At 40.7% G+C, this 16,318-nt stretch overlaps 1 protein-coding gene across 1 annotated transcript in view; it reads right to left on the bottom strand.

Annotated features, from left to right (window-relative positions):
- The window catches only part of LOC124803015, a 625,123-nt gene that overhangs the window by 48,611 nt on the left and 560,194 nt on the right, over positions 1-16,318 (bottom strand). The window contains exon 14 of the mRNA XM_047264121.1: positions 1,972-4,061. Coding sequence (XP_047120077.1) covers positions 1,972-4,061 — 2,090 coding nt within the window. The remainder of the gene's footprint in view (positions 1-1,971; positions 4,062-16,318) is intronic.

The following is a 16,318-nucleotide window of genomic DNA, read 5'->3' as shown; positions in this document are numbered from 1 at the left end:
ATGCAGCGTTGTGACCCAACTACCACAGATGAACTTTGGAACCACGTACAGGCAGCATGTATGTCCGTAACACAGGACACAATTCACGCCTCATATGCGTCGATGCCATTGTGTGTGGAACAAGTTACCAGGGCCTGTGGTGCACCCTGTGCCCAATTGGACTTATGCTGAACCAAGGTGACTGAAAAGCTAATCATTTCTGTAGAATATACTAACCTACATGTCCTGTGAATATGAATGCCCTATCTCTAGTCATTAAAGGTGTTCCATTTTTTCCAAACATGAGTGTATTTAATGAGTACAAAATGTAGAATATAGCTAACACTTAAATGTATCTTACCTACATACCAAAAAAGTTTGTTGTGGGATATGGATTGAAATGGGAATCTTGTTTTACAGTCCACTGTCAGTTACCTGCGTACCAGCTTACACACTAATCCAGTCTGTAACTTAAAAATCAAAGTGACCATCCAAGTGCAAACATCCCCCCCCCCTCCTCCCTCTCCCCCCCCCTCTCTCTCTCTCTCTCTCTCTCTCTCTCTCTCTCTCTCTCTCTCTCTCTCTCGCACGCGCACACACACACACACACACACACACACACACACACACACACACACACACACACTTAAAGCCAAAATGTTTTCTTTTTTGGTAACTTGCCACTGGTGACAGTTTTTAACACACACTTGGTGCATATGTTAGTTCATGGGAAGAGCTGTATTTAACACAGATACAATTTAATAAGTGGCCTTTTGCCACCAAAAGATATGTATATTGCTAACTACCTATGCAATGGAAACACCGGGACAACTGTGAATGTTCACATCTGCATACTAAAATGATTGTGTTTAGACTTTCTTTTTCTAGACAGGACCACAGACTTTCAAGAAAACTGTACACACAAAATCCACATCTACATTACATTAATTTCTTTAACGATAAATCTGCCTGATCAGAGAGATGCAATAATTCTCCTTAATGCACAGTACAAACGTTAAGATGACTATTGGCTATTTGTGTTATAGATATTAGTAAGTCATTGTCAGGCCTAACGTGATGTGGCTTTGCTATTACACAGTTTACACATGGACTTAAAAATTTACAAATTGCATTTATGGGTACGGAAGTGCATGAAAAATAAGTACAATATTATTTCCAGAATGCTGATGGGCTAATTAACCCAAAATAAACTCTTACAAGTATATTTGATGAGCCTGAATAATCTTGACTCAAAGCGAATAGGAAACAGAAGATGTTGGAAGTAGAAATGGGCCAAGTTGGTCACAAATGAAACCAATAAAAACTTAAAGAATGCAAACATAAAGGAAATGCCAAGCATCAAATGTGAGACTCCAAGGATTAGAAGTAATGTCTTAAAACAATGGCCCAGAGTAAAAACTTTATAAGAGGGAAGTCAGAAGTAACATCACTATAAACAGTAATCCAACCCTTCTAATTAAAACTGTTGTTGCTTATAATACTAGTGGTAGTAGAAGTAGTAGTAACAGTAATGAAACGGAATCAGCAGGGAGGGAAGCACGAGGCAAAATTATGACATTTAAGTATTAAGTTATTTTTGACTTTCCAAACTCTTACAAATTTTCACAGTAGTCAGAAGTATATTAGTGGGCTGTGCCTTCTTTCCCATCTAAGTCTTTTGGTTTATTGCTTCTGTGCAAGAGCAAGAATCCTGTGTCATTGAACCCGATAATTATGTTATTTTTTGTGACCACCAGGTACACCTGTTATTTTGCTAGCAGACGTGTATCTGTCTTAAATTAGTAAGTGCCAATATTTTAGAAGACATTTGGATTACATGAATGTGCATTTGAAAAGTGTAGCTTTTTACAATGGCACAAGTAGGCGTAAGTTAGTATTTCTGTATGAACTTGTAATCACACAGCTGCAAAAACTAAGGAGGAATATTACGACATGCACAAACTTGTTTTTATTCAATTGCAATTTCCTTACCTTCTGATTTGAAATGCTTTTGCTGCAATAATGGTAATCCCACACTGACATAGGCCCTGATGGATCCTTTGCTGCTGCTAATACTTTGGCAGCATCAGGCACAATAATTATGGGCGGAGGGTGTGGCACCTGCAGAATATGTTGCTGCTGTTCTTGTCGTTGTTGTTGCTGCTGCTGCTGCTGTTGTTGTTGTTGTTGCTGCTGCTGCTGTTGTTGTTGTTGTTGTTGTTGTTGCTGCTGCTGCTGCTGTGGCTGCAAATTATGTTGAGAAGGTGGCTGCACATGTGGGGCAGTTGACTGTATTGTTTGCTGCTGCTGCTGCTGCTGCTGTTGCTGTTGTTGTTGCTGCTGCTGCTGCTGTTGTTGCTGTGAAATCAGCAATTGCTGTTGTTGTTGTTGTTGTTGTTGTTGTTGTTGCTGCTGCTGCAAGTGTATTGGGGTCCCTGATGGCATTTGGAATGCAGACTGATCTTGCTGGTGCACATTTTGCTGAGACACTGGTTGTGGAAGGAATGTGTGATGCTGTGGCTGATTTGAAGCAGTTCTGTCCACCACAGGACCAGCTGGTTGGACAGGATACTGTCCTAGAGACTGTGGCATTGGCTGCACCTGCTGCTGATGATGGTGATGATGATGTAGCTGTTGGTGTTGCTGCTGCTGCTGTTGTTGCTGCTGCGAACCAGGTGGCTGATGACTATCAACAGTAACTGGCTTCTGGCAGTTCACAATGTCAGGACCAGAGATTGTATTTTGAGATCTCACTGATGTAATACCAGACTTTTGGACATTACACTCACTAATGGGAACCTGTAAACCACTTACAATGCCATCTTTCGATGGCAAGTGAGTAGTCCTTACATCTTCATGACTGTTGTTACATTTGAGACCATTGCTTGTAACAGGGATATTTTGATTTACACTACCTGCTGAAGACACTGTATGAAGATACTGTACAGCATGGTGGTTTTTGGTAATTACTGGCTGAGCTGCATTTGTTTCTGGCACTTGTAACACACTATGAGTTTCAGGAATCACTTTGTCTTTCACAGGCGATGGAAAGGAAGCTGGCGGAACAGGAGGCTGAGATGGTGGGATGAGTCTTTTGCTCGAACTATGCTGCTGGGGAAAACTGTCTTCAAAAGGCCTCACGAATGCGGGTACAGTATTCGGAACTTCTCGGATATTTTTTGTAGGCTGCTGTGAATGTTGGTGCTGGTGATTGAGTTGTTGAAGCACTTGTTGTTGTTGTTGTTGTTGTTGTTGTTGCTGCTGCTGCTGCTGCTGTCCTTGAGATTGCAACTGTGCCTGTGGCTGTAGCTGGGATGGTTGTTGTAGATGCACCTGCTGCTGCTGCTGCTGCTGCTGTTGTTGCGGCGGTTGTTGTTGTTGCTGCTGCTGTGACAGGGTGGGTAGTTGTGACTGGTGCTGCTGTTGGAGCTGGTGTTGCTGCTGCTGTTGATGTTGTTGTTGTTGTTGCTGCTGCTGCTGCTGTGGCTGCTGTTGCTGTTGCAGATGTGGAATTTGCAGCTGCTGTTGCTGTGAGGAGGTTGGTGGCAGTGGGGCTGTTGGTGGTTGCTGCTGCTGCTGATGTTGCTGTTGCAACTGCTGAGGGGATGGTGGGAGGCTATTTGTACGCTGGTGTGGCGGTGGATGTTGACTAGACATGTAGTGGTGTGGTGGTGTGTGGGTTGGGACATGTGAGGGTGGAGTAGCAGATGCTGTATGATGATGAGGTGGAGTAGCTGCTGAATGTGGCACTGGTGGTGGTAAAACATGATGTGGAGGTGTAGAAGTTGACAGGCGGGGATGGTGTGGTGGTGCTGGTGGAGGTGGTGGTGCTCCTGGAGGGTAAGGAAGACGCTGCAAATGTCCAAGATGAAGAGCTCCTTTGTGTAATTCTGATTCAGAAGGAGGTGGAACAGAATGTAATGGAGGTGGCAAAGTCACAGTTGTGGGTGTAGGTATAGAACCTGGAGCAATCAGTGGAGGTGGGTGAGGAGGCCTATGAATACTTGGGGGTGCTGTCTCTCCTGGTTCCTTCCGACTGTCTGACCCTCGGTCACGCCCACCCCCTATGGGCGCCTTCCTAGCTGAAACAAAAAGCAAAACAAAACCGTGGTGAGGACCAAACCTACTTCCACTGTTTCTTTACACATCATCATGGTCTGTACTTAAGGCACTCCATATTTCTTTAACTAGAAAATGAAGTCCCACAAAGATATAGGAGAATCAGCCAACATAGAATTGTACTAAGCTTAGCCTTTTTTTAATGAAAACAAGTTACATAACACTATATGGCTATGTGAGATAGAAAAGGAAGAACAACACAATTACTTTATTATCAAATTTTGAAACTTCAATGGAGAAAAGTTAAAAGTACAAGGAGACATAACAGTTAGTGAGCCCTTACCTTAATGCGGCAAATTTACAAGCGCTCCTGATAGAACATTTAAAGTAGATCACTGTAACACTAACTTTCAGACTGTGTGTGTTCTTTCTTCATTGAGGAAAGAGGGATTGGTTCTTCACTGAAGAAATGGGGAGGGGGAGTGGTGGGTGGGGGGGTGGGGGGTTGGGGGGGGGGGGGGGGCATAATACTACTAAGACTAGTATTGACCTACTGCGTGGGTCCCTTTTTCCCTGATGATTAACATTTTACTTTTACAAGAGTTTTAACACTTCCTTTGCTTGTTTTTGTCCCCCTTTTTTAATCTTAATTCTGTCCAGTGCTATCACTGAGAAAGAGCAAATGGTGTTATGGTCTTCAATCCAAAGAATTGTTTGATGCAGCTCTCCACACTAATCTGTTGTGTGCAAGCCTCTTTATTTGTGCATGATTACTGCGATTTACATTTATTTGAACCTGTTTACACTATTCAAGTTCTGTTCTTCCTCTAAAATCACCCCTACCTCCCCCCCACACACACTTTCTTTTATTACCAAACTGACGATTTCTTGATGCCTTAGGATATTCCCTATCAACTGGTATCCTCTTTGAGCTGTGTTAAAACAGCACAAAAGAAGATATATGTTCAGAATTACAAAAACAAAGTTTTATTTCTTCCATATTAAATTCCTTTCTAATAAGGAAGATTTTTAATTAATTTTAGTTTACACTGTCGCCACATATGTATTTTTTGCAATAGTTTCTTCATAAAAGATCTCTCACTGTATTATATATCTTAAAATGGAATTATGGGAAGTCAAAACCTAACGAAAGGAGCTTCTTAAATTTGCTTTTATGTCAGTAACTCCTCTCATTTTTGCAAATAATTCTTTCATTACAAAGCTAATTAATGTTTTGACTTCTAACAACACTTTTTATTCGCCTATAAAGAATAGTTCTACACTAAATTAAGTCCAATAAAAACTGAAAAATGTTTACATAGCACATGGTAAATGAATAAAAGAGGGAAAAGTAAAAACTTCTACTTATAAATTGGATGCTGGTTAACAGACAAAGACAGAAGTTTAAGTGTTCACTAAATTTGGTTCTACCTATTAACCTGATGTCAAATGGTAAGAAGAGATTTCAAACATCAAATTAGCTGTAAGACTGCCTACTCATCTCATAGAGCACTAGATGTTTAGATAATGATGCATTCTTTCTTGGATTCAGGGAGAGATGGTAGAACAAAATGAACTTAAAGCAGTTGCATAAAGTTTCCAGTAAATATAAAATCTTAGGATAAAAGGCTGCTCCTTTTGGAGCTACAGAGGATAGTAAAATAAGAAGCTAAAGAAAAACACCAGTCAACTGACTAGTCACTTCCAAAATTAGGTTTGAAATTAAAATCATTAGATGACAATGATAATGAAGGAAAAAAATATAGTAAATCTGGAGTTTCATAGCCCCAGCCTGAGGCCAAATTGGACAAGACTGGGAGAACTTAACAGTCATAGTCTCGTTAGGGAACTTCCTGGCATCCAACAAAAGTAATTTGAGGAAACAGTCTCGTGTCACATTGTAAATACAAAGGTGTTTTGGATTCAATTCCCAGCCAGTCCTGGAGTGTTCTCTGTTACTTATAGTTCCTTTCATCTTGGGTAATGATTTGTACACATGAAAAACACTTTAAAATTCCACTATGGTTAGAAATTCATACTAAAATAAATATTGTCACACATATGGCTGGGTAACAGTGTATAGCCTCCAAGAGAGTTATGCCTAATAAAACCGTTTGGTGTTCAAAGCAATCTTTCAGCTGAGGAAAGCTTTACATTGAAAGCCCTAAATCATAGAATGCCCAGACAGAGGTTTGAACACAACTTCCCATAAAATCTGAGTTCACTGTCTTTCACTCCCTTGCCTGGGGGTTTAAGAAGAGAACCGGAGGAAAGGAGGCGGAAAGTGTGAAACAAGTTTCAGTTGACTGTAAAGATTATCCAGCTGTCTCCAATGAGTCAACAAACATAATATTTTATGGAGTATAATATGAAAACCCTAAAGAAACAGTCAAACTGCATAAGAATCTAATAAATAGAGAAAGAAGAGGGGATAAGGTGAAGACTGGAACAGAAAAAAGTGAAAGTCTACTAGAGTTGATTAAAATTACTTGACAGTTGACACTTCATGCATTGCTCTACCTTCCTCCAATCAGGGCACTCAACTTCACAGATGACCTGTTCACTGTTGCCACACTGCCACAGCAAAAAGTCAGTTCATTTCCAATTCCTTGTCTGACTTTCTGCCAAAGATGCAATTTGGATCACATATTCAGAGAGATCAGCCTACGGTAGATAAGCTTCACACGACATTGCATCAAGCCAGAGTTTCTGAAGGCAGTAGATCATCAATACAACTGGTCCTAAATCAGCACAAGTAGAACAGTGCACAACAAAGGGGTACATACTTTGAAATCTTTATCACATTGACTACTTGATTAACTGGCTTAAATGCTGTTTTTTATTTTTTATTAAATCATTTCTGCCATCATATTGACTTTTTATTTGCTCTCATATTTTGACTCTGTTTTCTTTTTTTTGTTTGTAATTGGCACATGTCATCTATAGCCTGTAACTGAGGGCCAATCAAGACTGCTCATCAATCGGTAACCCGTCGGCTTGTGTAGCCAATGTGAGGAAAGTTTCAGGTAACCAATTAAAACAAGAAGTTACATGTTGTTTTCTGGGCAGAAATGGTAATTGTTCATAGAGGTCAGCTTTATTCACTGTGAACATATTGAGTGTGATAAATATTACTGCTACAATTTGCTGTCTGCTGCTTTCAGGGTACGTGGCATATCATGAGGTTGTGATTAGGTCATGACACGAGAGTAAGTACTGGGCTACAAAACATGTCATTTGCCGAAATTCAGTCACTGGTTACTTAAATCAGCTGTTGACAGAGAATCTCACGTTCCTGCCTTACTTGATGGTAGCCACTTCCAACACTGCTCCACCTTAAATGTAACACTCAGCACTGGTGAAGTGAAACGTCGTACCTGCATATCGCCTTTAACTGAAAAGCAGTTGATGTTGCAATAGTGAAAGATGTCAATTGTTGAGTAATTCTAATTGGACTGCAGTATAAAAAGAAAATAAAACAAAGGTGGCGTAAAATAACGGCTGCTTTCTGGTATCAGGTGAAGAAGAATAATGAAAAAATAATGAATGAGAAGAACTCGTAAACTAGACAATGTGACTTTCAAGAGAATTATCATACAACATTTAAATTAATAATGTTACAATACAGTGTCTGAGGTCGTGATGATTTAATTATTACAGAAAAATTAAGAATTCACCAGTGCTTGACATATGATACATCTTTGGGGTTCAAAGACTGCAATCCAACTCTCAAATAATTATACTTGTGAGGCATTCACAGGTTACAAAATCAATAATAGTGGCAACACACAAAAATAATAATACATTCACAACTGTAAATAGCAATTTCAGTGTGATTGCCAAATCAAATATCAAAATCAGTGGAACAGATGTATTCATAACTGATGATGACATAAAATGACCGAAGTCGCAAACAAATCTCTATACATCACAAACAATTCAAAGAAAGTGTAGGAAAAATGACCCAAAATCCCATTCAGTACACAGTTCCTGGATGCCAGTTTCTCTTGCTAAAACTAGATGCTTCTTGGGCATTGTGTTTCATATGTTCATGTCACGTAGGCCAAAATTATCGAATTACTGGAGCACTAATAACAGTCAGTTGTAATTTTTGTCCACATATAATGAATCATTTACATTTCACGGAGATATTGTGATGTCTTCATATCGTTTATAACTCTTGACCAAAAGAAACCAGCAGAAGAAGGCCTTCATCTACGTTTCACAATGTGTCCTTACTATAATAATTTGAAAGAGCGATGCATGCAAGCTTATCATCCTTTTGTAAAAATTGACTATTGATGAAGGCATATGGCCATTTAGTGGTCATGTCAGTTTTCATATTTACATACAGAATAAACTAAGTATGGACTGAATTACACATGCTCACTGAAGCTAAGAGTGGCTACATTGTAAATGTCTAAGTTTAGTGTTAAAAACACGACAATGACAATTCATCACCAGCAGTTATTATGAAGTTGCTGTCTAGCACCAATTGCTTGAACAAAGAACACACTGTTTGTTTAGACAGATTCTATTCTAATCCAAAACTCTTTGAGCAGTTATCTTGTGAAGCTACTGGTGCTGTAGGGACTGTAAATAAAACCAGAAAGTTGACGCATAAAGATTTGGTTACAGCTAAATTAAAGAAGGGTGAAATTCCATACAGACAAAGGAATTTTCTTGGCAATGAAGTGGAAAGAAAAAAGGGATGTATATTCATTGTCCACAGGACATGTAGCCATTTTTGGGTCACACACAAAAAGAAACCATATAGTGATGCAGAATGCCTTTGTTGCAGCATCTGCCATTGGAATTTGCTGAGGATCTCCATGGGGCTTTCGCACTTACCAAAAGAATGTGTAATGAAAGGCTCTTCTTTGGATCTTCTCCATTTCCTCTATCAGTCCTATCTGGTATGGATCCTAGACTGACAAGCAATATTCAAACGTTGGTTGAATGAGTGTTTTACAAGCTACTTCCTTTGCTGATGGACCACACTTCCTGAGTATTCTTCCAATGAATCTCAGTCTGGCATTTGCCTTACTTGTAATTAGTTTTATGTGACTGTTACACTTTTAAATACCTCTGTATGCATAAGTCTTGACATTTTATGGGTATGACTGCTTCCGGAGGTTGTTTTATAATTGTGTAAGCATATAATCATGTATATTTCTGCCAATTTATGTACAATACATTACATTTGTTTATATTGAGAGTTAACTGTCAATTCTGCATCAAGCATCGGATACTCTGCGGGTCTTCTGCATTTCATTGCAATTTTCCACTGTTGGACTTCACCATGTATAACAGTATCATCTGCTAGTAGTCTGACGGGACTTCCAAAGTTAGACTGAAAAGCCTGCACGGTTGTTGCTGCGTAGGTTTTCCACAGAAATGACTTAAGAAAAAAATATGATACACTGTGCAGTTTCTGAGTTAATTAGCACTTCAGTTAACCAAAAAAGCTGTTGGCTGGACAGCTGCCATATGCAGTTCATGTCAATTGATCCCATGGTGTACATGATAGTGCACAAGTACTTATTTGGGTTCAGTTCTCACTACTGTCCCATGTGAAATTTCTGTATCACTCTCTTGTTTGGTTTTAGGAAACTGAATAAAGAAAACATTTGCAACACTGTCTGTGGCATGACACTTGAATCTACATACTGGTATGATATTCCATACCCTCTCTTTCCGTTCATCAGGCAGCAGTTCAGTACTGTATTGAATGCCTTCCAGAAGTCAACGACTATGGCATCAACTTAAGCAATGTTATCCACTACTTTCTGGGTCTTACGAACAAACAGAGTGGGCTGGATTTCACATGATCATCGCTTTTGGAGCCCATGTTGATTCCTACAGGAGATCTTCAGTCTTCAGAAATTTCATAATACTTGAGTGCAAAACATGATCCAAAATTCTATAACAACAGACTGATGTTTTGTGCACTTGTTCAATTACCTATCTTGAAAACAAGAATGACCTGCACTCCTTTCCAATCACTAGGGACGCTTTGCTCCTCCAGCAACCTACTACTGTTATATTAGGAGCACGTTCTTTTGCTTACTTATGCAAAATCATATCAGTATCTAATCAAATCCAGTAGTCTTTCCACTGATGAGCGATTACAGTTTCTTTTCTATCCCTTGGCCTCTTATGTCAATTTCCGTCATTTTGTCATTTGTGTGACAATTTGAAGGAGGAACTACAGTGTGATCTTCCTCTGTGAAAAGTTTTGGAAAAAGGCAGTATTTCAGTCTCTTCTATGTCATTCTCTGTTTCAGTGCCACTGTGGTGACAAAGTGCCTGGCTTTGATCTGTTCACTGATTTAATGTAAGACCATAACTTCTTAGGATTTTCTGTTAAGTCAACAGACAGAATTTTACTTTTGAATTCATTGAATGCTTGAACATGTATTTCCTTACATTAATTTCATTCAGTTCTTGTTTGTCTGTGAGGTTATGGATACATTTAAATTTGTGGTGACACACTATGCTTTCATAGAAGCTTGCTAACACAGCTGTTGAACCACACCAGGTTTTTGGCTGTTGAACCACACCAGATCTTTGCGATCCCTCACAATTTGCTCAGCATATACCTGCCTAAGATGTACTGTACAATACTCTCAAACTCTGTCCATTGATGTTCAACATTTTTGGTCCTAGAGATGAATTTTTCACATTGACCACTCTGAAATCTGCATCTGTCTCTCATGGTGACCTTATAACCACCAATTCCCTGTTCTAAGATAACAGACTCTATATGTTCAGGCCTGATGGTGGTCAGGAGATTTAATATAGTGTCTTCACATGTCAATTCTCTGATTAACTGCTCAACATAATTTTTCGATAAGGCATTTAGAACAATTTTACATGATACTATGTTGCTATTGCCCACCTCAAATCACTTCAGTCTCTCAGTCTATAGTGGCTAAGTTGGGATCTCCACCTCATACTATGCAACAAACAATAAAATTTGTGAATTTTTTCAGATGTTCTACCAGAACTGTTCTTGAGGCAGGGAAGGCTATAAAAGCATCTGATGACAATGTTTGATCTTATTTAACACTTACTTCACTTTCCAAAGCCATACTAAATTCACTAAATATTCTCATGTTTTGCAGTTATAAACACATGTAAGCCTCTGGTGTTCAACCAAAGTTTGCAATATACATTCCAATTTAAACTTAGAGTTTCACTGCTATTTACGTCTGGCTTAAGCCAGCTTCCTGTCCTTAATATTATGTGAGCATTATTATCATTTATAAATGAGACTAGTCTGGAAACTTTTTGTCATTCCGTAAAAGCCATCACATGCCGACACTACACGGCAACATGCCACCATCAAATTGGTGACCAGCTTAGCCCTTCCAACTACACGACAACGGACACCATGCGACGTGCAGAGGACCTTCGTGTACACCGAGCATATAAACCACCAAGAGCCACGAACCTTCTGCTGCATCCACCAATGTCATGGGCAGCCAATCAGGAAGAAGTGTACCTGTGCCGTGCACGTATTTAGGATCGTCCACAACAATATGGCAGTTATGACTCAGCCAGCCAAGGGGGGAAGTCTATTTTAGATCCAGCACAGACGACCGCACACTGCGATCACCACCAAGGAACCTCAAAACCTGCTCAAGGGCCTGCTGGTATTCAATCAAACTTACTTGGTGAGACTGTAGAAACTGTGAACTCGTACACACCATAACGTAAGTGTTAATCTGTTCCAATGTGCTCTGCTCAAAGATAGCAAGGACTTCAACATTTGATAATCAACTATAGTTCAATTCTTTTATCTTGGCGGTTCGCGCATGCCTGCCCAGACGCGGCAGATTGCTGCGTTGCCAGCTGTATACACCAAGAGAAGCAGCGCCATAGTATAGTTCGCAAACTTACGTTCAGGGGGGAGAGCGCAGTTTATGAAGTAAAACTACCACGGCCGCATTAACCCCTTCGCTGCTACAGAGACGCGCTCCCCGCATTCCGCGGTGTGCGCCATTTTGTCATCATCACACTGCTCGCCTGTGCGAACACATGGTTTTTCGACTGCTTTGACACACTTTATCATTCAATTTCACAAAAACTATTTGGCCCAAAAATTTGATTTTTACACATCTTCATGACTGATACCTTCCCCCCATAAATGACTTAATTTTGTTTCGATGTTCAACGCAGTTATTGTGCAGCATTTCATGTAGTAAACCACTGCACGAAATTTTGAAGAGTTTGCAGAAGTAAAAGTCCATAGCGTATACTTTCCGTATGGTCGATTTTAGTTGCCACTAGAAATTTCAAAAAATTACATTCAAACGAATAAAATTCATGAAGTAAGACACTTCGATATTGTTTTAAAGTAAAGAAAATATTAAGCACCGAACCAGGTTTGAACTCAGAACCTTTCGCTTAGCACCCATACACTTTAACCGTTACGCTAACGCAGCTCATCATTCAACACTACTCCTGGAGGACTTAAAAATACATGCAAAATACTGACAAAAACTGTTGGTATGACTATGAATTACTCACGTTTCGTCGAAGTACAATAGGAAATAAACAATTACCGCTGTTCTTTATTGCGAAAACGTGGTTAGTGAAAATGATACAAACACCTTTCCTTGCTATCACCTGAATTAGGAGGCTTATTGCTTGTTTGGTTTAATTAATTAATAGAATATGAAGCAATTGGTATAAATAATGCTTTTTCCAAACTTTCTATAAAAAAAAAGTCTGCTATCAAGACATTGCTTTTGTTCAATTACTTTATTTATGACTGAACGTTTCTAAAACTGTTGTCCGTGCTCTGTACTGCAGTTGAGTTCTGGCAACGTTGTTCTCTGTTCATTGCCTGACTGTGTTTTGTGACGTCAGATGCGCAGAACGAACCTAAACTCGGCCACCGTCATAAATGACGCGCACTTTAGTAGAGAGCAAACTCTGAATGTGAAAGCCTTCCTTCTGTTGTTCCAAGTAATTGCATTTATTTTTGAACATATTTTCCTGTTAGGAAAGAGTTACAATGTTGATTACTTCTTTCTTTCGAAGGTCAGCAAAGACCATGTGTGTTGAATTAATTATATTCTTATATACAGAGGATGAACTACATGGTCATGTGTTTCTTGTAGAAGTGTTGAAAGTTCAGGATACTTCACTTTCCATAGACACTCCTGAAGTTAATGCTATATTAATATTTTCTTCTATGATCTGCCATGACAAATGTTACTCTCTGTAGCGAAAGAGAATAGTATTCTTACCATGCACTGACCCTCGTCGATGGTGTCATTTTGTTGTCAGCAGAACTTGCTGGGCTGCAACTGGTCGTTCTGGTATGTTTGCCAACACGTCTACTGGCCACAGAACAGAGATTGAACATTTAATTGCTGCCTGTCCTAAATGTGCAGGTCAACACACCACCACAGGGCAAAGTTAATCACCATAGCCAGAGGCTTCACAGAGACATGAGCACGTCCACCTAGATTTTGCAGGCCCATTTCTGGACACTTATTGGTTGTCTGTCACAGCTGCCTACATTTGGTTTCTATACATTAGAAAGTGCCTTTCCACAAGAGCAGAATCAACGGTGTGGGCCTTCACCACGATCTCCACTATGGAAGGCCTACCCTGCACCTGGTGACAAACAATGGTCCACAGTTTACTTCACAGACTTCAACATTTTTGTGCGTAACATGGTATCCACCACATCAGACTACCCCCTTCCTATCCTCTGTCAAACAGGGACGCAGAATGCCACATATGGACTGTCAAGAGATAGATATAGGGAGTTCATAGGAGACACCATGGTGGAAGACACGATCACACATCATCTCAGTACTTACAGCTCCAGAATGACTGGCAAGAAGAGCCTGGCAGAACTGTTACATGGGTGCCAGCCGTGCATGGTGCTGAACCACCTGATGCCTGTCATACACCCTCTCTGGGCACTTACGTTGCCGCAATACATGCCATGAGCCTCTGTTTGGGCTCACACTTTTTATCATAACGAGCAGTGGATTCTGGCAGTCATCCATAGCCAATAGGGTCAGAGAATCTTCACACTGCAGATGGTGAACAGGCTGGTGGCCCACCATTGCAGTAAACTCCCCCCAACGGTTGGGGGACCAGCCTCCGTTGTCCTCGCGCATCTCTTGAGCTTGCCAACGTCACCCTCCTCCAATGTTAATTCCAACCCTACGCACACGTGTCAGGAGCCAGGTCTGGGTGAGGTTCAATGGCAAACAATGACACCAGATTGTCAGCAGGTGCCGTATCAGCCACTTCTGGTTCCTGTCCCTGAGTTTCCAGACATCCCCAAGGATCCAGGTCCAGCATTCCCAAGCGGCTTGGGTTAAACTCGTGGGCATCCACCTGCGGTGGAACCATCACCACCAGCACAATTTTCAGTCCTGCTCTTGGTGGCTGCCAACGAACAGCTTCTGCCTGACTGAGGGCGCTTCTCGACAGTGCCCAGGAGAAGGGTGTTGCTTTGCTGGGTGCCAAGTGGCAGAATCTGTGTTGTGGAGAGGGACACCACGATTGCATCATCTCACAGTCACCCCACCAAGGGAAGAGGATTGTGGTAGAACCTCATGTTACCACTTATGTCTTACCAGCACTTCACGAGCCACCACCATAATGGAACACAAGGCGCCGGCTCACATCATTATGATTCCATTCACCAGGATCCGTGCCAGGTGGCTCAGGTCCATCCGCCAGGCAACAGAACAGTAAAACAGCAAAGGCAGCTTTACATTGAGGTCAGTGCCCACAGCACCACCTCGAGAGAGGGAGTAACAAGTTATCTGATGTAATCCCAAAGCAGAGAACACTCATTCTTGTTCTGTTATGGTTTGTTCACGCACTCACTTGACTCTGCTCTCAGGACTCTCTTTATGTAATTAGATTCGGCCTGGCATTGCACTTTGACTTTGTATGGAACTTCAAAACCGTTTTGTCATTCAAGTGAATTTTCTTCTACATGCATAATTATTTATGGGTGTGTATGGTTACAATAGTAGGTCCAATAGCTTTAGAGATACACTTATTAAAATCCAGTAGCATTCTGGAAAAGATTTGCATCTACTTCTTGTGTAAAAGGTTGTTATGTCCACAAAAATTTCATAGTGATAAAATTACAGAGACTGGGGTTTATACAGAAGCATTCAGAAAATCATTAATCTGTCACAACAACTGTACACGGAATGTGAAAAGAGGGAAGAGCAAGACAAAGAGGGCTAGTACTAGCAAGTGGTGGTGGTGGTGGTGGTGGTGGTGGTAGCAGCAACAGCAGTAGTAGTAGTAGTAGTAGTAGTAGTAGGAGGAGGAGGAGGAGGAGGAGATGGAAGGGGACGTGGAAAAGAAAGATGAGAAAGGGATGCAAATAATGCAGGAAAAAAATATCTTCAGCCAGACACAATGCTGTGTGTGTGAAATACTAATGGAAAACCCACCAAAGACTGTCAACATCTTTCTGTATGTGTACAAACAAGAAATAAATAGAATGAGATTTTCACTCTGCAGCAGAGTGTGCGCTGATATGAAACTTCCTGGCAGATTAAAACTGTGTTCTGGACCAAGACTCGAACTCGGAACCTTTGCCTTTGATGGGCAAGTGCTCTACCATCTGAGCTACCCAAGCACGACTCACGACCCTTCATCACAGCTTCAATTCTGCCAGTACCTCATCTCCTACCTTCCAAACTTCACATAAGCTCTTCTGCGAACCTTGCAGAACTTGCACTCCTGGAAGAAAGGATATTGCAGAGCTGTGATGACGGATCATGAGTCGTGCTTGGGTAGTTCAGATGGTAGAGCACTTGCCCACGAAAGGCAAAGGTCCCGATTTCGAGTCTCGGTCCAGCACACAGTTTTAATCTGCCAGGAAGTTTCAAGAAATAAATAATTCAAAATACTGCCATGGAAAATGCAGATTTCATTAACAGTTATACCTTTACTAATACAAAAAATTGGTCTGATCAATTAACAGTTTACCAGTATCATCAATACTCATGACAATCCAGCTATTTATACCAATGTATATTCTGTGAAGCAACGGTTCATATAAATCCCACAGCATTCATTTGAAACATATTAAGAAATAAAATACAACTTCTTAGTCAAAATGCACATGCTGGTATGGTGCTACATCTACATCAGTATTCCATAAGTCACCCAACAGTGTGTGGTGGAGGGTACTTCTAACAAATCTCTCCCTCCCTGTTCCATTTGTGAATGGTGCACAGAAAGAACGATTGTTGGTGAGCCCCTGTATTAGCTC

This window comes from Schistocerca piceifrons, chromosome 6, assembly GCF_021461385.2.
Source record: "Schistocerca piceifrons isolate TAMUIC-IGC-003096 chromosome 6, iqSchPice1.1, whole genome shotgun sequence".
NCBI lineage: Eukaryota > Metazoa > Arthropoda > Insecta > Orthoptera > Acrididae > Schistocerca > Schistocerca piceifrons.
Note: the sequence above shows the minus strand (reverse complement) of the source record. Positions and strands in the feature narration are given on the sequence as shown.